The 24,377-nt window shown below is 47.3% G+C and overlaps 2 protein-coding genes and 2 pseudogenes across 4 annotated transcripts; 2 read left to right on the forward strand and 2 right to left on the reverse strand.

The window, feature by feature from the left end:
• The first annotated feature begins 703 nt into the window (after positions 1-703).
• On the forward strand, positions 704-15,368 carry LOC133372839 (uncharacterized). The gene is made up of 11 exons (XM_061601926.1): positions 704-808; positions 1,917-2,164; positions 3,846-4,071; positions 5,574-5,669; positions 6,438-6,624; positions 6,957-7,299; positions 10,934-11,209; positions 12,304-12,430; positions 12,755-12,850; positions 13,453-13,588; positions 15,144-15,368. Exons 2-11 carry the CDS (start codon positions 1,921-1,923, stop codon positions 15,288-15,290), a joined length of 1,878 nt encoding a protein of 625 aa, XP_061457910.1. The 5' UTR covers positions 704-808; positions 1,917-1,920; the 3' UTR covers positions 15,291-15,368.
• LOC133373035 (5S ribosomal RNA) lies at positions 3,117-3,235 on the forward strand (annotated as a pseudogene).
• On the reverse strand, positions 14,271-23,724 carry MAD2L2 (mitotic arrest deficient 2 like 2). Of its 3 annotated transcripts, none has more exons than XM_061600667.1 (9): positions 23,593-23,724; positions 22,498-22,551; positions 20,720-20,838; positions 19,424-19,495; positions 19,109-19,209; positions 18,441-18,535; positions 18,243-18,316; positions 17,576-17,668; positions 14,271-16,859 (listed from the first exon to the last, which is right to left on the reverse strand). In XM_061600667.1, exons 2-9 carry the CDS (start codon positions 22,535-22,537, stop codon positions 16,818-16,820), a joined length of 636 nt encoding a protein of 211 aa, XP_061456651.1. In that variant the 5' UTR covers positions 22,538-22,551; positions 23,593-23,724; the 3' UTR covers positions 14,271-16,817. The 3 variants fall into 3 exon arrangements, with proteins under 3 accessions (XP_061456651.1, XP_061456650.1, XP_061456649.1); XM_061600666.1 differs by having other exon boundaries at positions 23,615-23,699; XM_061600665.1 differs by lacking the exon at positions 23,593-23,724 and adding an exon at positions 23,564-23,586.
• On the reverse strand, positions 18,032-18,150 carry LOC133372970 (5S ribosomal RNA; annotated as a pseudogene).
• Positions 23,725-24,377: the final 653 nt, after the last annotated feature.

A 24,377-nucleotide genomic window follows, 5' to 3' on the forward strand; every position in this document is an offset into this window, starting at 1 on the left:
TGGCAGCTGGCCAGAAACATCTAAGGAAACCCATTAGAAGGCAAGGCCTTCCTCATTGTCCACCCCCCCCTTTACCGTATTTGGTCCACTGAAGTATACTGCCTTGACAAGTGGAGGTTCAGTTTGGCTATTCTTGCATAAGAAGAGCCAAGGGGGGTTGCCTCTAATTTCAACAATCTGCTTCCCACAATAGACCAACCAGAAGCCTCCAGCAAGCCTGTGATGAAGGCATGAAAGATGATGGCTTGCTTCCCTGTTGACAGTCCCCAGCATCAGATATACTACCTTGGGATATGGAGGTTTTGTTCAGGCATTGAGGCTAATATGAATCTAAACAAGCAAGGATGGGGAACCTGTCGCCCTTCAGATGTTGTTGGACTACAACTCCAAACTTCCCTCACCTGAGGGGGGCCACAGATTCCCTATCGCTGCAGTTAACCTGCTATCTCCCTGCAATTGACGTCTTTCCTCCATAGACATGTGAGCCAGGCTCTTCTGGCCTTCTTATGGATGGCTCTGCAAGGGGCTCAGACGCATTTCCCCAAACGCCTTCAGTCAAAGCTCTCTTCTCTTCTCTCTTGGCCCCACCTATAAGAGGGAGGCTGTGCCTGGAAGTCCGTTCCCTCCGCCCATGAGAGGCGGGGATGAAGGGAGGGACGGGTGGCCGGATCGTTGCTGGGAATTCAAGCAGCTTGGCTAGGATCGCTTTCGATTTCCTGGTCCTGCAAGCCTGCTGGGAGGGGCGCAGAGAGGAGGCTACGTCTCCAAGGTGCGTTTGAGTGCGGCACCCGCGCTCGTCTCAAACCAGGTAAGAAGACTCTCCCTTCTCCATGGTGGGCTTTTACGGGGGGGCGTAGGATAGACAAGCCGGGTGGCGGGGGGGGGGATATCTTTACTCTTAAGCAGGATCTCTGGAATAGCAGCCGAGGCAGGCTTCAGTTTTCCCCTGGGGGCTCAGCACGGTGAGAGAACTCTGCACATGGGCAGAGTGGCCCCTCTTTTTCTTCTCAGGCCGCTGACTAGCGCAAGTTTATGCCTTTCTTGGGTTCTGAGAGAGGGGCGTTATGAAGGCTTCTAAGCAAGCCTGCCCCCCCCAAAAAAAATCTTCTTAGACTGGCATGGAGTAAATGTAGGCTGGCCTGCTGGGATCCTTGGGATTAACTTTCTTGTCCTATTGAGAAGGACCCAGTTAGACCCATAGAAAGTGAGGGTGGGGATCCTCTCTTTATACGAGCCCCCAAGTCGATGCAGAACAGGATGAACTGAAATTTGAAGCAATGGTAATGAAATAAAGATAGCGCTTTGGAAATGTTTGTACTGTTGTAGGGCATTTCAAAGCCCTTGTGGCCACTCTGTAAGGTAGGCTACTAGGGCTATATCCAGCCATCCAGATTTCGGAGCCTGAATGCCAGTCATTGGGGGAAACAATCCGGGGGTGGTGGTGGTGTCTAATTTGTTTTCTTGTGAGGAGTTGCTCGAGAATCGTCTCCGAGATCCTTACCTCAAAAAACCAGCACATGTATTGGCCTTGATCCTGAGACAGTTTCTGTGGTGGTACTGCTCACTCCTGCTCTGGGAAGCCACTTTCTCCCACTAAACTAGTAACAACTGGCAACTCAGGCCTGATCTTACCTTGTGACCAGTGCTGGTGGTGGCTTCATGTCAGTGGAGCAGTGAAATCCGCTCCGGTTTTTGGTCTGAACTTGCAAGGATCTATCCAAGGTGCTGAAACCTACAGCTCCTTTAAAGTTTTGACTAAACCCCAGAGCGGATTCCACTGCCCCGCTGACACGGAGCCGCCAGCCGCCAGTGGTTGTGACTCTCTGCTGTCAGAACAGGATGCTGGGCGACTCAGCAGCAAGGCGCTTCTGGCGCTCTGATGCTTCCCCTAATTAATCTGTTTTCCCTCTTGGAAGGGAGATGGCAAGAATCGGAGATCTGCCTGAAGACCTCCTGCTGGATATCTTGTCTCTAGTCCCTATGAAGGACTTGGTTCTCAGTTGCCGGCAGGTTTCCACCCGCTGGCGAGACCTGGTGGACTTGCCGGTCCTGTGGAAGCGCATCTACCGACGGAAAAGCGACAACCGCGAGAAGCACGAGTCAAAGGCTGCCTTCATTTTCAGCCACCTGGAGAAGAACTTGATCAAGAATCCTTGCGGTGAAGGTGAGTCCCTGTTCGTCTGGGAGAGAGAGGGGAAAAACTACTCCCAGACAGAAATCTGGTTCACAAGAGCCATTAGGAACATAGGACACTGCCTTACACTGGGTCAGACCATTGGTCCATCTAGCTTGATATTGTCTACACTGACTGGCAGCTGCGGCTTTCTAGGAGTCTCCCAGTCCAACTTGGAGATGCCATTGGGGATTGAACCTGGGGCCTTCTGCATGCAAAGCAGGTGCTCTGCCACTGAGGTGCAGCTCATCAGAATAGCAGGTTAATGGGAGACTGCATATCTGAATTCTCCACCATGTAAAACAGCCTCCTTGTCTGTAGAAAGCAAGCATCTCAGAGCGGCTAGGCAAAACACTTGCTCTCTGACATGCTAGTTTTTTGTGTGCAGGGATGTAATTTCTTTTTTTATAAGAGGGGCCACTCAAATGCAGCATGCAGTTTCCCCACCTGTGCTCAAAAATGGTACTGCCCAAGGAGAGCCAGCCTGTGTAATATTTGTGAACGAGAGGATTGGCTTTTAGATGAGAGCAAACGAAAAAAATAATCGGCTGCATCCAGTGTTAATCCTACTCAGAGTCAACCCATTTAAATTAATGGACCTAAGCTAGTCATGCCTATGCATTTCAGTGGGTCTACTCGTGAGTAGGACTAACATTGGATCTAACCCTATGTTTCAGTGGAAAGTAAAAGCAGTTTCCCAGAAATTGAGAGACAGTGAGTGTGATGAAACTAAGGGCAATGTTCATCAGTTTTATACCTAACTCTTGCAAAGAATTTTGGGAACTGCAGTTTGCTCCTGAGGATCCTCAGGTAGTGCTTCCTTGCCTCACATGGGGAACTACAGATCCCGGATTCCCTGCTGGAAGAGGAAACAAGTGTTTAAAGTTGATTTAAATCAGCCATTATTAATATTTTTTAAAAAATAGTGTAGTAATGGCTGATTTACTACGGCCATACTACCCAGAACATGTCTTATCTCGTCTGATCTCAGAAGCTAAGCAGGGTCAGGCCTGGTTAGTACTTGGATGGGAGAGCGCCTGGGAATACCGGGTGCCGTAGGCGTAGAGGAAGGCAATAGGAAACCACCTCGGAATACCTCTTACCATGAAAACCCTATGAATACATCCAAAAAAGATTCATAGGGTCGCCATAAGTCCTAATCGACTTGAAGGCATATAACAACAACAATGGCTGATTTAAATCAATTTTAAACACTGCCCGATGGACAACCTTCTTAAGACCATTGTAAGAGCCCTCCTGGATCAAGCCAAAGGAAGCCCATTTAATCTAGCTTCCTATTCTCACAGTGGCCAGCCAGAGGCCCCTTGTGGGAAGCCCGCAAGCAGAACTCAAGTATAACAGCACTCTCCCGTCCTGTACTTTTTTAAAAAAAGAATTAAATATGTATAAATCATTCGAGGACTGTTTACGTTGTTTTGCATTTTTTTGTGTATAAAATATATATAATAAAATTAGATTTATTTAATACTGGCAACATTGTAACTGCCGTTCAGGAATTCTAAGAAACCAAAAAGTCAGTGCAGTTTTGAAAGGGTGGTCTCCAGCTAAGTCGCCTACACTTTCTGTCTCCTTCTCTTGCCTGGGATTAATCCTACCTGCACCTACTGAAATATTCTTGCACTGTCCCTTCCTGTTGTTGTTTTTTGCACAGAGGGCCTGGACTCCTGGGAAATCAAGAATCCTTCTGTTTTGTCTTTGGAGCGCCTACCCTCCTTTGTATACAAGACACCCCCAGAGGTCCAGTGGAAAGTTAGAGAATTGTCCGCAGCAGATTCAGCAACACTCCAAATGAAGGACTACCTTCAGAGGAATTCTTATGTGAAAAATGGAAAAATCCCAGTTCAGCGGGTGAAGAAATGCTTTATTGCATATGACGGGTGAGGATTCTTCTGTCATTTGGAATCAAATCCATTTAGAGATGAGCAGGGCTGTGGAGTCGGAGTCATGGAGTCAGAGTCAGAAGCAATTTTGGGTGGAGATGAAGTCGGAGTCGGAAGCAATTTTGGGTGGAGTCGGAGTCGGTAGAAATGTTCCGACTCCAGCTCCAAAATAAAATTAATATTTTAATATTAATATTATTTTCTTAATATTAATAAATTAATATACATTTGCCATTTATGAAGGAGTCGGAGTTAAAGGTTTGACGTACCGACTCCATAGCCCTGGAGATGGGGAAAGGGAGTTTTCATTCCCCTCCCCCCTCCCTTGAGGCTTCTTGTGCCAACATTAAATTGAGCATTTGGGTAACCTCCCCCACCAAAGACAAATGTTAAAAAGCCACAATGCGGCAATCATAAGCAGGTAGATCAGGTTAGATCAACAAGTCCAATCAAATAAGTAAGTCATTTTTTTGGATAGACTAAAATCCATATAGCAACAAATTGCATGGCACTGTGATGTTTGTTTTAATATTTTTTTTTTAAATTACCTTTCTAGCACAGTCTTCCTCTACCAAATCTACATGCAAAGTTGCTGTCAACTAACATTTACTCAGAGGAGACTCATTGAAATTAATTGAAGTAGTGTTAGCCATGATAATTCATTTCAGTGTTTCTGAAATTAAATGAAATTATATCTCTTCAAGTCAATTCCAATTTATGGCGATCCTATAAATATTCATAGGGTTTTCATGGTAAGTGGTATTCAGAGGTGGTTTACCATTGCCTTCCTCTGATGGTGAGAGGCAGTGACTGGCCCAAGGTCACCCAGTGAGTTGATTGAATACAACCTACAGTCTCCTGTTTATTGTCAAAAAAGCCCTGTAAGGTAGTTTAAGGTGTGAGAAAATTACTTTTTCCAAGACTACCCAATAGGCTTTGAGACAGAGAACTTGGGTTTCTCAATTCTATGCCCAATGCTCTGACTGTTACACCGCACTGCCCCTCAGAAGGTGGTCAAACAGTGCAGAGGTGCATGGCTGGAGTGCTGCATTTGGCTTAGTGGGTCACATCTTGTCTGTGCATTTATTTATTTTTAAGTCCTGGCTCTGGAAGTGGATTTCAGGGCTCCTTCAGATGACCCATTTGTTCACTCTTCATCCTGATTTATTTGCACAAAGTTTACATGGAGGTTAGGCTATGCCTGGTCTTTATTGAGCATTCATTCTGATTTGTCTACAGGGTGGTTATATGATGATGAATATTCATCCTGGTTTGCTTGAGGGGCGTTTACACATTTTCCCATTAATAATCCATTCATCCCACACTTTTCAGTGTCCCTGTCACTTTTCAGTCTTAAAAAGTTGGGTTGTTGTTTTTAAAAGGGGGGGGGCACAGTTTCTCTCCAGGATTTGGCCCGGAGTTGGCGAGTGCTGTTCCTCCTAAAACATACGGCCGGCCCAAATGATGGTGTTCCTTAATAGTTTTAATTTGTACCTCAGGCTCTGCGTCAAGGCTCAGCGCATCACCTTGAAGGATGAAGGCTACTGGGATGAGTTGATGGATGAGGGCAGGCCCACTATTGTGGTGAAGGATCGGTGAGTGCCAAATGGCCTGGCCTGGCCATCGGGAGAGGGATGTCAGAAGACAAAGGTCACAAGGGCTCTGTGAGGACAAATGGTCGGAAGTGGTCAGTGCATTGGACACAGAGGAGTGGGTCAGTTCGGACCTGAGCTTCAGGACTGTGGACAGTTCCTGAAATGATCTGTGGGTTGGACACAGAGGAAGCTGCCTTATACTTAGACCCATTGGTCCATCTACCTCAGTACTGTCTACACTAACTGGCAGCAGCTCTCCAGGGTTTCAGGCAGGGATCCTTTCCCAGCCTTACCTGGAGATGTCGGAGAACTGAACCTGAGACCTTCTGAATGCAAGGCAGATGCTCTACGATTGAGCTAGGGCCTGGGCTTCAGGACCATGGACAGTTGGGTTGGGCCACTGTGGGAGCACATTGTCAGCTATGGAAGTGTCCATGGTCCTGAAGTCCAGATCCAATCCATCCCACTCCTCTATGTCCAACCCACTGACCGATTCAGGGACCTGGGCTTCAGGACCATGGACACTTCCAGAGCTGAAAAACGTGCTCCCAGAGTGGTCCAACCCATCCTGAGCCCTAATATACATGTGCAGGCCTTGAATACTCAGTCAAGTCCTACCTTGCCAGCATAAGAACTGCCTCCTTTGAGGATGGGCTGGAGCACCAAGATCTTCTCTTTCAGTCACCATTTTGGTGAAGGCTGGTTGCCCAAATTGATATTCTCTCCCTCCCTCCCTCCCTCCCTCCCCCCCTCCCTCTCCCCAAATAGCTTTTATAATTCCAGAGGCTTTCATTACCAAATGAGTGTGAAGCTGTTGTCTGCAGACTCTGAAGTCCTTAGGGAACGTGACTCTTATCAACCTTGTCTATGGAATACACCACCGTTTGCAACAATTCCTTCTTTAAGAAAAAACACAAAACGCACCTTTCAAACAGCACTAGGGCAGTGGTGTGAGGTAAGCTAAGCCACTGGGTGGAAAGTGCAACCTGGCTGAAATGGTTCCCGAGAGGGATACTTGCTCTAGGACAGGGGTTGCCAAGATGGCATACATGGGCACACATGTGCCCACAGAGGCCTTCCCTGATGCGCAAAGGTCCTCTCCTCTACCCCCTCCCCCGCTAAAATTAGATTTGAAAGAAGAATTGTATCGTATCCAATAGGAAGAGGTGGGGGGGGTGTCCAGAACATGTTATCTGGTAGGCAAAGATGCCCACGGGCCCAAAATGGTTGTCAGTGCTTTCTCTAATTCAGCCCAACAGCCCCCTCTTTTTTCTGTCTCACCTTCAGGCTTTGTTCACCTTTTACAACTGCCCTCCCGGGGTCCGCCACATCCTCTTTGAGCACGAAGGCTCAAACAGAAACCCCCAGAAATACGGGGGCAGAGTAAGGATCACTCAAAGCAGCATCACTCTTGGCCCACATCCATGCGAGAGAGACCTGGATATTGATGCTCTTAAGTTACATTGGCTGGAGAGAGGCTGCAAGGCTAACCCTTGGTGTGTGGAACCCAAATTGAGTGACATCACTCTTGGCCCACATCATTGGGAGGAAAGCTATGATGATGACTATGATGACTACCACAGTGATCCCGACTCTAACAGCAGTGACGATTTCTGGAACAACTACTGGAGCGATTAGTGGTAAAGAGGTACCATTTGGAGCACCTTCATTCTCTTCCTCCCCCCCACACACACACACCTGCACAGTTGTGGTTCCAGTTATAGATGTCCTTTGCTTCTCTCGACCTGTATGTTTTGCAGACACTGTCTCTTTACACATATATGAGCCACAAGCATGTCTGAATATGAAAGCAAGGCAGAGCAGGGCTTTCAGGATCTTGAGAGATAGGCCAGCTAGGAGGTGAATTCAGTGGAGGCAGGAGTGGTCCGTTGGGGCTAGTGGGCCACCAGCTCCAATGCGTGGCTGGAAGCTGACTCTTTCTTTTAAATCGAGATAGAGGACATATTGCTGAGAAAAAGAATTTTTTTGTCTGAGTAGCAAAATGTCCTCTATCTCAATTAGACTCTGAACCACTGAATGAATAAAAACAAGAACTCACTTGTGCTTAGTGCATGGATGAGATTTCGACTGCCATCTCCTGAATTGCTTGACCTTTTGACGTTGACAGAATATATATTTGTTACATTTATATCCCACCTTTCCTCCAAGGAGGTCAAGGTGTTTTTCCCCTCCTCCCCATTTTGTCCTCACAACAATCCTGTGAGGAAAGTTAGCCAAGAGAACAGTTTCCAAGCGGTTCCTTTCCTAAGTTAAGAAGCAAGGTTCTTTGTTCTCTGGATGGACCAATCTGCATACATCAGGATATGGTCGAGAGTAATCCGGTTGCTATGGGAACTCTTTCAGGAGACCCCCATCCCTCATCATCCTGGAGCCAAGAAGAGGCTTGTGTAGCTAGTTAGTCTGAAGTGAATCTGGGATGGGAAGCTGTAAAGACACACGGAGAGGCCTGCTCTGTGTTGCTGAATCCCAAAGCTACAGCTTTGGAGAACTCCCCTAGAAACCTGATGGGGAAGTAAGATCTGTTGGACTGCTAATGCTGAGAACCCCTCCATCTTATGCTCAGGTTGTATATATGCGCAAATAAACCATATATTCTAAGACGCCATAGCCTCCCCGACCTTCATTCCAAGGAAAACAAACCGCGGGTAAGTGCAGGAACCCCTGGAAGTCTCACACTGCTTGGCGACTGGGGTGTGCATAACCATATTTTCAGTATGATTGGCATGGGCACATCATATGTGATGCTGTCTTGCTCTCAGAGGAGCCATTGGGCTGGAACTAATTAAATGCCTTCTCGTAGAGGTCACTCCGCTAGAGATTTGGGGGAGGGAGACTGGTTGTGGGGTGCGGGCCCCCAGCTGCTTTTATTATTATTTTCCATTGCCATCGTTTATTTATTTATTTGTTATTTAATTTGTATCCCACCCTTCCTCCCAGCAGGAGCCAGGGTGGCAAATAAAGCACTAAAAACACTTTAAAACATCATAAAAACAGATCTTAAAATACATTAATGCAAAACAGCGTTAAAAACACTCATGTGGGAGTGTTGCCCGCAAACGACCCTTTTGACTGGAGAAAAGGTGTTGTGGAACTTGAAGGGGACAGTCGTGAGAAGAACGTATGAAGAGCGCTGCGGTTGGATCAAGCCAAAGGCCCACCTAGACCAACATGCTGTTCTTGCAGTAGCCAACCAAATGCCCCCATGGGAAGCCTGCAAACAGGACCTGAGCGCAACAGCGATTCCCGCACTCGCAATCCCCAGCAACCATAGGGCTGTTGCTCAGTGGTAAAGCATCTTCCTGCACGCAGAAGGTCCCAGATTCAATTCCTGGCACCTCCAAATAGGCTTGGAAGAGACTCCTGCCTTAAACCCTAGAAAGCCACTGCCAGCCAGTGTAGACGATTCTGAGCTAGATGGACCAGTGGTCTGACTCACAGCTTCTTATGTGCCTAACCGTTATTCAGAAGTAGAACATTGTCATCTAATACATAGCCACTGATAGCCTTCTCTTCCTCCATGGATGTGTCTGATCCTCTTTTAAAGCCCTCAGAGTCGGTAGCCATCGCTGCATCTTGTGGGAGCAAATCCCATCGCTTAACTCCTTCCTTTTGTCTGTCCTGAATCTTTTGTGGTCACAGCAGTGCAGTGATATGATAACAGAGTAGATCAAAGTTTCTCTTGGGGATTCAGGCGTGACCTTCCTGTTTTTAACTTTTCTGATTGAGCAAAGCAAGAACTGGGATCTGAGGTCCGCATTGTGTGATCTGGAGATCAGAATGAAGTTTTCCCCTCCAGTCGCAGGGCATACTTTTAAAATAAAATAATAATAAATAAATGTATAGCGCTGCTAAGGCTATCAAGGGAATGGATGAACGGCTTCCCTGGGCTGAACCGGAACCCCCGCCCTCAACAATCAGTTGATAAAATGGTGCACCTCTATTACTTTTTATCTCTATGTTGCCCTGCCGGGATTTCCCTTCAGCGCCCTGCCCGGGAGGAAGGACGGCCTCTGCTGATTGGCCGAGCCTGTCCAGGAGGGGCGGGGCGCCGGGTAGGATTTCCCCGGCTTGCCATTTTATATATTTTTGCAAGCAGCTGCCTGCTTATTTTTTCTTTTTGCATCTCCTTTTTTTGCAACTGGTGGCTCTTCGGAGCAGAGACTCCTTTGCCTTTCCTCTGCTGCTTTCCCAGCACAGAGGTAAGTCCCCGGAGGGTTGGGGGCTTTTGGGGGGGGAGCTCTCTCTGGGCAAGGGGAGGCGGATCAGGGCTCCTTTGCTTTGCAGACAGGTTCCCAGGTTCAAATCCAGGTAGGGCTGGCGAAGAATCCTGCCTGCTACCCTGGAGAGCCGCTGCCGGTCAGTGTCGACAACACCGGCCTAGATAAACCAGCGGCATGACTCAGTGGAGGGCAACTTCCTGTGCTCGTCTGCAGGAGCTGGAAATGCTGTTTAATAATCCTGACTGCTGCATTAAAAACTGGCTGCATTTGGGGCTCTGAAACACGTGACGACCCCAGACAGGGGGCTGTTGTGAGATGCCTTTTGTCAGCCATCCGCAGCAGTAACTGAACTGGACATTACGGAGTTGCCAAGAGGCATTCCCTCTCATGCCATATGTGCAGCAGCATCTGTGAGCTTGTTTCAGACATCTTACGAAGGCATCTCTTTTTTTAGCCCAGGAGTCTGCCCACACAACACACACACAAACACAACTAGCTCCTCTTGAGTTGTGTGGTTTACTAATACAGGATTATATTTTTGAGCTGGCATAACCCTCTCTCCCCCTGCCCCCAAATATGGCGATAATCAGCTTTTAAAATAAAGTTTCCACACCCAAAATGACGTGAGTTTCATAAAGTAGGAAGTGAAGTGCCTGACATCTGCCCTTCACTTTCGCTTGGTCAGAAGGACAGAGAACGCAAGCGCTGTGCGGTCACAGCTCTGCTCCAGTCTTTGATTTCAAATGCACACAAAATCCCTCAACAAAGAAGATTCCCATCGCTGCAGTTAACCTGTTATCTCCCTGCAACTGATGTCTTCCCTCCACAGGCATGTGAGCCCAAGAGAGACTCACCTGGCGCCTTTTTTGTGGTCTTTTCAGCGACCGGTTGAAAAACCCGTCGAAAGGAACAGGCCGGACCAGCTTGTGAATTAACTCAAGTGGGTTTACTCTGAGCAAAGTTTACGTGTATCTGTTTCTTTTCCTCTCTCTTTGCTTTAGGTCTCCTTTGCAGCCGGCTGAGGACCTTTCCAAAGTCCGATGGGGAGCATTGGCGACTTGCCCGAAGACATCTTGATCGACGTGCTGTGCCTTCTCCCTGCCCGGGAAATCGTCTGCACCTGCCGGCTGGTTTGCCTCCTGTGGCGCGATCTGGTGGAGCTTCCCTCTCTGTGGAAACGCAAGTGCCAGCGGGAAGGGTACCATCCCCAAGCGGTGGACAAGAGCGTCCAGGACTGGAGGATCTTCTACTTTCTCTGCAGCCTGAAGAGGAACTTGATCAAGAACCCTTGTGCAGAAGGTTTGTCGGGGAGGGGGGGAGACACAAGCATCTGCCCAGATGTCGAGCTGATTCGCATGACCCTATCTGAAAGTGTTGGGTATTTTTGAGCCCTTATTTATTCATTCACTTAGGCCAGGGATGGAGAACCTCAGGCCCAGGGACAGACTGTGGCCCTCCAAACCTCTCTCTTTGGCCCTTGGGACTCTATCCAGCCGTACCCCTTCTCCCCACGCCATGCCCCTCCCTGACCCTGCTCTGCACCTTCCTTGAGTGTTCATGCCTGGCTTGAACTCGGATCGTGCCTTTTGCTCAATGGAGGTAAGCTTCCAAGTTTGTGGAAACGACCCTACTATATGTAAACTTAGCATTCATTGCTCCGCCCACTGTTTCCTCTGGGTTTCCTCTGGGTTGCCCACTGCCAGCATGTGGCTCCGGAACGTTGCCTAGAAGGTAATGCGGCCCTCGGGCTGAAAGTGGGCTCCCACCCACCCCTGATTTACACCAGTTTCCAGAGGGACAGCCGTGTTGAGTCTCTTGCAGTGACGAGAGCAAATCTCATGGCATCTTGAAGTCTAGCACATTGATTATGGTATGAGCTTTCATGGACTGCAGTCAGTTTCATCAGATGCACGAAGTGTTACCCTGAGTTGTGGGTACATATTGACATAGGGGGGAATGAGATTGTAAACAGTGAGGAAACAGAATGCAGAAAAGCACCTCGGTCACTTCTCTCCCCCCTCCCTTGCTTTTCCAAGGGATCTGGGTAAAAATTGGATTCAGTAGAATGAATCTGAACCTTGAAAAGCGCATCGCGCTGAAAGAGGAAGTGGGGGAAAGCGCCACTCTTCCCACTTCCTCTTTTCAGCTCTATGTACTTGTCAAGGGAGAAGAAAGATGGCCACCCTCGTCAGCTGATGACGGAGGCGGCAGTTGGCGGGTGGGGGGCTCAGAGGCTTTGTGGGAGGCAGGGAAGAGAGAGAGAGTGCAAGGGTGCCATTGTTTTCATGGGTGCCATGTTGGTGATCCTGGCAAGGCCTGTGAATATTTTATCTTTCCCCTGCAGGGGATTGACCCATTGTCCCCCCCCCCCTTTTTGCGGCCTTTTCCCACAGAGGGTTTTGAGTCCTGGGAAATCGAGTCAAATGGAGGAGACCTTTGGAAAGTTGAGGATCTTCCTGGAGAACATGGGAGGGAATTTCCTCATCCGCACATCCAGAAATACTTTGTTACATCTTACGGGTGAGGACTGTGGTCTTCTATGAACTCCCCCAGAGCTTCGGCCCTTCCCCAGGTAGCCCAAATGGCAAACAGTAAACTGGAGAGGGAGGGAATGCACACCCTCAAACAGCCCAATATGAACTGTGCAGGCTTAGTGGCCATAGAATGCTGGCTGAATGGGCAGGGAATATGGAATGGCATACACAGGTGAAGGGTGTGGCTGGCTGGAACTGGGCAGGGGCTATGAAACGGCATACCCAGATGAAGGGCGTGGCTGGCTAAACCCCCACCCCCTTTGTTTTTTTTAAACCACTGGTACTTAATGACTCGAACGTATCTTCTCAGGTCCTGCCTCAAAAACCAGCTGGTTACCTTAAAGGATCATGGCTACTGGGATCAGCTGATGGACGAGGTCAAGCCGGATATTGTGGTCAAGGACTGGTGAGGAGGGAGGGAGGGGGAGAAGCATGAAAAAGGAGGGGGCAAAGGCAGGAGAAGGGAGTTGAAATGGTGCTGGAAGTCAAATGCATTTCTTTCATGTAAAATCCTGCTTTGGGAGCACATTTGCACATGTATGCGCAGGTGCCCAGACACTTACCTCCTTGTGGGAGCAACTGCTTGCACAAGCACAGTGCTCTGCTCACTCATTCAGCCTAGGGTTGTATCCAGTGCTAGACCTACTCGGAGTAGACCCATTCAAATTAATGGGCTTGACTCACTTAGGTTCATTCATTTCATTGGGTCTAATCTGAGTAAAAGGTCGCTGGATACAACCCAAACAGACTTATCTCCCCCTAGGAGTAGCTATTTACACACGTGTATATTTGCACGCACACACACACCTCCTTGCACATGCATGCACAGACGCACCCCTCTCTTCAAGGAGAAAGATATTTGCCCGTACTCAGACTTTTATCTTTGCTGTTGCATCCTGAGGCCACAGAGACACCTGGGATAGAACTGGGGTGTGCGTCTGTGCCGGCCTGTCTAATGCTCAATGTCCTCCTTTCCCTTTCTGCCCCTGCCAATGAAACATATCCCAGGTATGCTGCCCGACACGACTGCGGGTGCCGCTACCAGCTGTCTGTGAAGCTTCTCTCCGCAGACTACATTGTTCTCCAGGAATTTCTCCCAAAAGACGTGGTGATTGAGCAGTGGAGCGATGCAGAATGGCGCGAGGTAAAGTCATTGAAGTGTGGCAGGCAGGTTCGGCTTGATGCATATATATATATATAAAGAATTTCATGGAGCATCTTAGCTCTCCAAAAATCACGGCTGAAAATTCCACCATTGCCAGTTCATTTCCGGGCCTAATTTAAGGTGTTCCCATTAAACTACTCAGGCCCCAGATATGTGAAAGACTGTCTCCTTCCTTACAGACCATCTTGAGATCAGCAGAGGAGATCTGCTTGGTAGTTCCACCTCGCTCAGAAGTTCAGGGCCGGGGGTGGCTGGGGAGAGGGGATTCTCTGTGGTGGCCCCTAAATTGTGCAACTCCCTCCCCACAGTGGTGCGCCTGGCACCTTTGCTGTAAGGTTTTTGGTGAAGATGTAAGTCTTCACCCTGGTCTCCGGCACTTGAGATGTATGTTTTCAGGACGTACTCCTTTCTTTTTATGATGATGATGATAACAACATAACAATAAATAAACAAACATTAATATCCTTGTTTATTGCCCATGCGGGCTGGGACTGATGGAAGATGGGAGTCCTGCAGAGGACCATCTCTCTCTTAGTGGCAGCAAGGATGATTCTGAGTTATTGCTATTGATTAAATGTATATCCCACTCTTCTCCCTACAATGGTATCCAGTGGCAGCCCTACTCATAATAGATGCATTGAAATTAATGGACAAGGGAAACTTTGGTCTATTCATTTTATTGGGTCTACTCTGAGTAGGACCTAGGTGGATACAACCCTCTTGGGTCCTGCTCTCTTTGGCGTTGAGTCACCAGGCCCAATGTTCTTTTAACTCTGTTATTAAGGGAAAAAATCAGTAATCCTTTTTTGTACAAAGAAACCGGTAAGGCAGCGGGTCCCAAACTGAGGTCCATGAGCGTCGTTCTGGTGGTCTGCGACCTGTCAGTGTTGAATGTGAAATATTCATATTGATTTTTCATTGTATCGTTCTTGCTTCTTTTTCTTCCTTCTGTTGTGTTTCATTGTATCGCTATTTGCGTTCTATGGCATGGCAATTGTCATACAATAAAATACAATATATGAACTAAAGGAAGCAATAGAGATGCACTTAAAAATCACTCAGCATGGCAAGTGGTCCCCCAAGACCCTCCCAGTTGCCAACCAGATGCCCCCAGTGGAAAGCCCACCAGCAGGACCTGAGTGCAACAGCAACTCCCCTGCGGTTTCCAGCACTTGACACCCAGAGGCATGCTGTTTACCAGTTGGCTAAGGGTTGGATCCAACTAAGCCCTACCCAGAGTAGACCCATCTAAAAATTAATGAACCTAACTTTGTCGTGTCTGTTAACTCTGAGTAGGATTAGCAATAGATACACGTTTAAGTAAATAAACATCAGGACAGGGGCTTGCTTCCTTCACGCCCTGCTTGTGGGATTCCCATGGGAGCACCTGATTGGCCACTGTGAAAAAGAGGATGCTGGATTGGATGGGCTTCCAGCAAGGGTGGGCTTATGATGCAACCTGGCTCAGGAAGTTTACTCAGTCCAAATGTCTTCCACCTCTCTCTCTCTCTCCCCATCCCAACCCCCTCTTCAGGTCTCGTACACTTTTCACAACTACCCTCCTGGGGTCCGCCACATCCTCTTTCACCACGGAGGCCAAGACACTCAGTTCTGGGCCGGCTGGTACGGCGTCCGAGTCACCAACAGCAGCATCACCATTGGTCCAGAGGTGGCAGGGTGAAAGGAAGACTGTTGAACTGATAGGCTTGGCTCACTTTATAGAGAGATGTATATTAAAAACGCTCCCTTTTCGACATTTCTTTCTTTCTCCTGCAGTTCATGGTGAAGCTCCCCCCCCCCACTCTTAAATCTGCACAGTTGATATCTTCTTCTACCAGGATCAAGTTTTGCCAGTTTGTAGTGCAAGCTGGCTTTGCCCAGTGCTGATTGGCTAGCCCTTGTGTCAGTCATGGAGCTATTTCCTCAGTGCCCCGCCAAGTCAACTTGATACATGGCTATACACAATGTTGATTGGCTGGCCTATGTGTCAGTCGTGAAGCCGCTTCCCCTCCTTCTCAAGAGCAGGGCTGTTCATGGCGCTGATGGGCTGGCCCTTGTCAATTGTAAAGCCAGTTGTGCCAGCATGGAGGATTAGGAAAACCGGCAGCCTGAGAAAGAAGTGGAAGAAGCAGAAAAGGGGAGGGGTTACAAGAGAATGGCTGTAGATATTGGAAAGAGGTGGCATCTATGAGAGGAAGAGGGGAGGTGGTGCACTTTTCTTCACTGGTGGTACTTAAGAGGCTGGACCATTATCTGTCAGGGCTGCTGCAGTTGCAAAGATTCATACACCAAACAGCGGGTTAGACTAGTTGACCTCCAGGGCCCTAACGCTATGATCGTATATAGGCCAGGTGCTGCTTGAACTCTCTATAACCCACCTATATACAACAATGTTTTTGAACACATGGGCTGCACTTGGTGGGCGACTTGCTGCTTCCAAGGTTAAGTTCATCGCTCACGTTACATCCACTACCGCAGGTCTTAGGGGACCTCTGTGGCCCTGCAGATGTTTATTAGCTCCCATCAGCTCCATCCAGCACAGTCAGTGATGATGGGAGGTGGAGGCCAGCAGCACTGAGCAGACCATATTCAGGAACAGGGTCGGGCTGTTGTCGTATTGGACACCAGCAAATTTTTCTTCTCTGCTTCAGGCATCACATCAGTTGGCTTTGAGGATTCACGTGAGAAGCTTGTTTAAAACACAAGTGCTTCCTCTTTATTGATAACTAGAAAAATCACAGCGGGTACACAGGTGCGACATACAAGATCCTGTCCTTGGGCAGAGTCACAAGACGAGCAAAACACTTGGGATGCTTTAAGATCACACAGACGAGTGTCCGAAATGAAAGAAAAGAGTGTTGCGCAAGCCCTCCTGAGGCTCAAAATGTAGCACCTCTTTCTAGACATGTATTTTTTAAAGCAGTCCTCACTCCGCTCTCAAAACTTGTTAAATACACAGAAAGTTGCTGAAGAAGTTAAACATTGGCTCCTACAGGATTCACTCTCTCCTTTCTACGCATAAAAGGAAGAACACTTTAAAATAACATGTATGCACACGCGTTGAAGAACTCTCAGCAGAATGTTTCAAGTTATGGAGGACAGCCACATTTTGAGCACCAACGTTCAACACGACAGAGAGAGCGTAGCTTGGGGGTGCCTCGCCATGGAAAACATTTGAGGTCCCAAGACACATTGGGAAGGGTTGGATTCAGGTGCCTTTCTGCGCCCGCTCCTCTACATAGAGCTGCATCTGTAAAAGCAGGCAGATGGGGAAAGCTTTTAAAAATGACTTCTTTATTAAGCACCTCATAACTAAGGCCTACGCAACGGCTGAAAAGAGACATGGTCTGCTGCTGATGCAGTCTTAAAACAAATCACATCACCTCCTACTCAACTTTTGTTTAAAGTGGAGGTCCCGAGGATTCATCCGTGTGAAAAAGCATTACCACTGAGCTACAGCCCGTTTCTGTACAAAGCCGCCTTCTACTATATCATACCTTCTGGCTTTTCAGGCTAAGCCCCACCCATTCTGTAGCCCAATCACATCACCCAAAGCTGAGCATTTAGCATGTGTGGGTGTGGCCACTCTGGCCAAAGCTCCACGCACATTCCACGGCTACAGTGCTCTGCAGGGTTCAACTTGAAACTCCGTAGTTCTTTAACACCTCCCTATTGGTCAAAGCTAGGAACTGCAGGCAGTTCTAGCCAGGATATTAAAACAGCAGTACCCAGAATTCTCCAGGTCTTGAGATCAGGTGATCCTGGAGAGCCAATCCCAAACCACAGGGTGCTATAAAAGGCTGGGCAACTTTTTACTGATGTGACTTCTTGTGTTTCCGAGAGTGGTCTCTTGAGCCCATGCCTTTGCTACCTCTCCAACCCCCAGCGCTTGGACCTAGAAGCTTGGTAGTCCCAATGGTGAAAAATAAGATGGTGTTATTTTGAAGAGCACCGTGTCCCACTCACCTTTAAAATATCTGACGTCATGGTCTTCAGAGGGATCAGCCGGGGGTCGCGCATGTGGACATCCTGTTCGTCAGCAAGGATCCAGGGGAAATCCTTCAGGTGAGGATGCAAACAGACTGTGCTCAATTTGGGCACATTCACACATAGATCCTTTGATTCCACTACATCTGACGGTTGTCAGCTGGATGTCTGAATCAACCCCCCCTCTTTTGGAAAAGATTTGCATTTGAAGGGTACAAAAAGTCTTTAACATGATGGATGCTCAGTTACCTCGATGCTAAGTTACCTCTGATACGTCAGAGCAAGGAGCTGGTACCAAAACTATTTAATTTGTTGTTGTTATATGCCTTCAAGTCGATTAGGACTTATGGCGACCCTATGAATCTTTTTTGGATGTATTCATAGGGTTTTCATGGTAAGAGGTATTCCGAGGTGGTTTCCCATTGCCTTCCTCTACGCCTACGGCACCCGCTATTCCCAGGCGCTCTCCCATCCAAGTACTAACCAGGCCTGACTCTGCTTAGCTTCCGAGATTAGATGAGATCAGGCATGTTCAGGGCAGAATGGACGTCGGCATTTCTTTTAATAAAGAATTACAATAACAGTATTTAACAGAAGTAAAATAACAGTGCGCCACTGCAGAACCTGTGGCTCTAGCGTTGCCTACCTTGATCACTTGGATCTTCTCCATGTTACGGGTGGCGGCTTCACGGGTGTGCACCAGGACGGTAAAAGTACAACCTGCAAGAAAGGGAAGATGGGGTGGAATCTTCAGAAGTCGTCTTCTTCTTTTTTTAAAATGGGGAGAACAGGACACAAAAATCTAAGAAGTCAGCAAGAACACAAACGTAGTTTGCTGGCCTACCTGGAGGATTGTTGTCCAACACCGCGTCGCAGACACTGATCTTCAAAATGAAGGCACGGAGGAGCTGTTCCACGTGGTTCAGAAGAGAGTCAGAGCTGGGAAAGAAACATACGAAGGTGCCTTATAACAAGTCAGACCACTGGAGTCTATCTAGCTCAGTATTGCCTACACTGACTGATAGCCCTCGAAGGCTGCAGGCAGGATTCTCTCGCATTTCTACCTGGAGATGCCATTAGGAATTGAACCTAAGACCATCTGCATGCAGGAAAGAGAAGAGGCAGATCACAATCACGGTCATAGAAAAGGTTACTTGCGTTAACATCAGTGTGACAGCTCTTCAGATTTGAAGGCAGTGATCTTATTGCCTCTTAGTAGTCTCTCCCAACAACCCTGGGAGGTAGGATAGGCTGCATATACACAGCTCATTTAAAGCTCATTTCTTCCCCCAAAGGATCCTGGGAACTGTAGTTTGTCAAGGGTGCTGGGGACTGTACCGCTGTGAGGGGTAAACTACAGATCCCAAGATTCTTTGGGGGAAGTCATGTGCTTTAAATGTATGGCTGAATGTGGATTTGAAGCAGAGTCTCCCGCATCTAACCTCTCTAACCACTACACCACACTGGATCTGCAAAATTTGGAATAGCTTTTTGGGGAAATAAATGCCTCACCTGATAGACAGCAGGGGCGGCTGCGTGATTTCAAATACAAATCTCTCCACCGGATGGTGCTCTTTGTCCAGAATTACCACCACGACTTTTTCTACATCATTCTGAAAAGCATCAGAACACAAGAACTCTTTCCCCCACACTTTCGATTCAGTTTGAAGGAGAGCTCTGTGGAATACAACGCTTGCGTCCACCCATGCCAAGTTAAGCTGGTCTAATATTGTTACACCTACTATCACAGAAACTCCTCAAGGTGGATGAAACAAAGCACCAAGCTCCGATAATTCCTCAGTTCAGTTCTGACCTTCCAAAACTCACCTTCTCCAGCAGAGGTTTGATGCAGTGAAGGGTGTCCTGGATATATTGATTCAGTTCTGGATGACAAGACATCTGTTCAAACAAGGATTTCATGTTATTTACACATTTGTGTAGATTTGTCAATGAAAAAAAATCCTTTTTTTAAAAAAAGCATAAAATTAGTGGATTGAGGGAATGTTGTGGACATAATTTATCTTGATTTCAGCAAAGCGTTTAACGAACTGCTTAATGTGGGCTAGATAAATATTGTTATTATTATATTAGATTTATATCCCACTCTTCCTGCCAAAGGCGCCCGGGATGGCAAACATAAACAAACAATTTAACAAGAAAAAGAGAAACATACTAAAAAAAACCCTGAAAAGCATTCCAAAACACAATTACAGTTAAAAATATTCTAAAACACAGTAAAGAAAATTCTTTCATAAATGATCTTTGGGTTGTCAGGAACAGTCCCCTTCAGCCATCCAATGCCTGGATAATCAACAATGTTTTCCAATTCTTCCTGAAAGTCAACAGTGATGGAGACAGACACATCTCAACCTTTGCGTCCCCAGATGTTGCTGGACCACAATTCCCATCATTCCTGACCATTAGCCATGCTGCCTGGGGCTGATGGGAGTTGTAGTTCAGCAACAACTTGGGACGCAAAGGTCGGGAAAGGCTGGTCTAGATGTTTTGGAATCCATCTGCTATCCTCATACCAGACAACAGGTCACCCTGAGGCAGGGAGGAACAGCTAATGCCTCAGAAGGCCAAAATCAAAACCCAAAATGGTCTTCATAGAATAGAAAAAACTGGGCTTGGCACTATAGTAAAACAAAATTCAACAGAGACAAACTTGTGAAGTTCTACATTTAGGAGGACAAAATCAAACAGAGGGGAAATACTTGGCCCAGAAAGACTGCATGCTCTGGGTGAAGGATGCCGCTTCTGAATGCTATTTTCTGTAAAGTCCCCTCGAGTAGAAAGCTTGCCCAGTAAGGAGAGGACTGCTTTTCCCTGATGGGCTAGTTTTTTAACTTGCAGGTGGCATGCACACACGTGTGCCTACACACACACACAGAGGAGCATGTCAAAAATGACATCTTCCACCTGCCAAGTGCAGGCGGCACAGTCTCCCTTGTCATTTCAGGACTCTGAGTGTTCAAACAGACCCCCACTGAAAATGACTGCGATAAGGTGACTGCAAGACAATCCGATGGATGTTTTGCAACTTCATATATACGCAAGCGTTGGATCAGCCTACCAAGACGAGGGTGTGTGGTCCAGCCTAAAGACAGCAACAGCTCTCACCTGGACAGGTACGTTGTATTTTTTCCTCTTCTGAAAGATCCCGGTAGGATAGACTTCTCGGACGTAAAGGATGAGGTGAACAGCTACTTCCAAGAACTCAGAAAGCACGTCAGCCACAACTGGAGAAAAGGAATTGAGGGGTGGAGCAAAACAGGTGAAGGTTGAGTAATCAATAGCTTTGGAACAATCTGAAGACATCGCCTAAATGCAGGCAAATATTGGAAACTAGGGTGGCTTTGCATGCAGAGCACCCCATGTTCAATCCCTGGTGTCTCCAGGCAGGGTTGGGAATGTCGCCTGCCTAAAACGTTGGAGAGCCACTGCCAGTCAGTGTCAACAATATTGGGCAAGATGGACCAACGATCTGACTTGGTATGAGGCAGCTTCCTATTTAAATCAGCCTCTTTATTCAGAACCATGAGGACCGGGGCCTTGTTTTATTCTTACAGAAAGAGTCACGGCTCAGTGGCAGAGCAGCTGCTTTGCATACTTTGCAGGGTCCCAGGTTCAATCCTTGGCATCTCTATGTAGGGTTGGGAGAGACACACACATCCCCGCCTGAATCCCTGGAGAGCTGCTGCCAGTCAGTGTTGACAATACTGAGCTAGATGGGCCAATGGTCTGTCTCATGATAAGGCAGCTCCCTAGGTGAGCTGTCAGCTGCAACCCTACAATCCATTACTTGGGAGTAAGCCCTATGGGGACTGACTTCTGAGAAAACACGCATAAGATTGTGCTGCACATCTGTTTGATTGGTAGGTTAATCAACTGAAATAGAGATTAATCAACTTGTCACTCTGCAGAAACGGAAGGCCTTAAGAGATAAATAAACAGAATGCCCCACACAGACTATCTAACCTTGTATGGCCTACTACTTTGACTCTCAAGAGCAGCCTTCCCAACCTGGTGCCCTCCAGGTGCTGTTGGACTCCAATTCCCATCAGCCCCAGCCAGCACAACCAATCAGAGATGATGAGGTTGGGGTCCAAGAACACCTCAAGGACACCAGGTTACCCATCCTTGCATTAAATGAAGTCAAAGCTATGGTGGAGGTAGCTGGGGGCAGTGAAGGCAAGTGACGGTCTAGTTCAGGTATAGGGAACCTGTAGCCTCCCTGATGCTGTTGGACTCCAACTCCCAGCAGCTCCAGCTAGCATGGCCAATGGTCAGAGGCGATGATGGGAGTTGGAGTCCAATAAAAATGTTCCCCACTCCTGTCTAGGGATGGGGAGAAATTCAATTCACATTTAGAGCCAGATTTATCAAATCCACACTTTCCGAAACAATATGAGAAGTGAAACACAGCCATCTTTTGAAATCCGCACTTATCCGAATTTTGTGATGCAGTCCTTCAACCAAGCCATGTTTACAAAAATGGATATATGTTAGGGAAAGTGCACACAAAATGAATACATTGGAGAAAATAACATACAAAAATATATTAGGATCAATTCCTTGCAAAAATGTGTACAGTAGTCAAAACTGTCTACAAAGAATGTATTTATTAGGAGAAACTCCCACTAAAACACAAGAATTTTCACGAGGTTTGTTTTTAAAAACAAACAAAAAGAAAACTGCAGATTGCTGCAGAAATGTGGAGAACTGAATTTAAGAAAAATGAGAAAAGGAGATAACGGAAATGGACAGATCCTTCCATCCTTACTCCTGTCCTAGAAGAAAAGCAAGACTCCGATAAATGGTTGCCTCTTGATTTTTAATAAACGGGGGTTCAAGGCAGGTCCCCATTCTGAAATGTTTAAAGAATATTGTGCCGGTACCTTGTCCAAAGTTGAGATCCTGTCGGGTTAAAGTAGTCATGTCTGTGGAAATTTCTGCGGGGGGGGGGAAGAGTGGATCAGTAGCGTACTGGCAAATTCAGAAGTGCAGGTTCCCTTCATGATAGTCACAACCATGCCATGCCCCCCCCATTTTTGCTGCTGAGTTGAGAATGAGATCCTTGTTAATGCCTTCTCCCACAACAACAGACGTCCCTAGGAGCCAATAAGCAATAAGTGTTAGCTACTGAAAAGAGTCTTCTCAGTGGGTGACTGACCTCCTTTCGCTCTGATTGACTTCAATCAGCAGGAAAGGACAAGGAAGCATGTTAGAGGACTCTTCTCAGTGGCTAACAGACTCCCCTTGCATGCAGATTGGCTCATAGAATGCTGGAGATGTTGGGACCCTGAAAGTAAGGGGTCTAAGACCTCCCAAGACCTCACATGACTACTCCCCTGGAGTGGATAATGATTACAAAGAGAGCCTCTGTACCTAAAGACGAACCTGAAAAGAGCCCGATTTAAAGGCTGCAATCGTGACCTGACCCCAATGACCTGGGAACCGAAGGGGATTTACCATGAAATCCTATACATGTCTGCTCAGAGGTAAGCCCCATGGAGTTTGCCAACCTGGTGCCCTCCTGCTGTTTAAAAAGTCAACAACTTAGCAAACATAGCACAAATTCAGTATCATAACAATATCATAACAAAAGAAATAATCCAGACTTAAGAGTATATATAGAGTTGTAACCTTAGTTCTCAGCAGAAGTGTATAGGATTGCAGTGTGATCTGATTATTCCTGGGGTGAGCCCTTTGAATTTAATGGGGCTCCCTTCTGAGTAAACATGCAGAGGATTAGCTGAAATCCTATACAACTCTACTTAAGGGGTCAGCCCAGTGGGGCTCATCTCTGCACAAACATGCCTAAAATCTGATCTGAAAGCCATGTTTTAATTTATAAACAAAAAATTACTAGGCATTTTACTTGGGTGTAAGATCCATTGCAGACAAGGAAGGGCTTACTTCCGAGTAAACATGCTTAGGATCGGGCCACAAATCCACACCCACCCATCCCCAAAAATGCAATCCGGAGCCACCTCTCCACCGGTTCCGTCCCACCTCTCCGGGTCGCACCGCTGACTCCTCGCCCGATCCCCCGTCTATCGCGTCGGGGAAGAACAACAGCCGAGCTGGGAAGGCTGATGGCGGTGACGGAGGAGGCGGAGCGGCCGAGCCACCGACGTGGCCGTTTGACGTGCCCGCTTCGCCCCGCGGGTCTTAGCGCCTGTGCGCTTCGGCTGCCTGGCGCGCCGCCCATCGCCGTGGCGTTGCGGCGCCCATCAGCTGCAGTTTCTCTCTCAAGCAGTGGGACTTCAGTTAATTTGATTTATTGAATCAGTCTCTCCCCCTCTCCCCCAAAAAAGAATCCCCCGACAATTGCTTACGGTTTATGGTTGCCAACTTCTCCCTCCTATGCCTTTGCCAACAACCTGAGCCGCACAATTTTAGCGGGTGAAATTTCCTCCCACCTAAACAGAACAATATAGTATGGGGATTTGGGGAGATGGAAGATTCTGGGTTGTAACCAATTAAGTTTTACTCAGAGTAGACCCACTGAAATTAATGGAGCTAAGTAAATCGTGTCCATTAATTTCAATGGGTCCATAATCTGTCCATATCAAGCAAACGTTAGACTAGGAAAAAATAATTTGGCAATCACCATTCAAGGTGACCCACTTCAGTTATAAATGGAGAAGGTTGCCAACATTTCCTTCCTTCTCCTGCTCTTCTGCTTTGAACAACAGATTGACACACAGATTTTAATTTAACAAAATTGGGGGGAAAGGATAAAACGGGGAATTAAAAACCACAACGACGCGGT

This window comes from Rhineura floridana, chromosome 18 (assembly GCF_030035675.1).
Source record: "Rhineura floridana isolate rRhiFlo1 chromosome 18, rRhiFlo1.hap2, whole genome shotgun sequence".
NCBI classification, from domain to species: domain Eukaryota; kingdom Metazoa; phylum Chordata; class Lepidosauria; order Squamata; family Rhineuridae; genus Rhineura; species Rhineura floridana.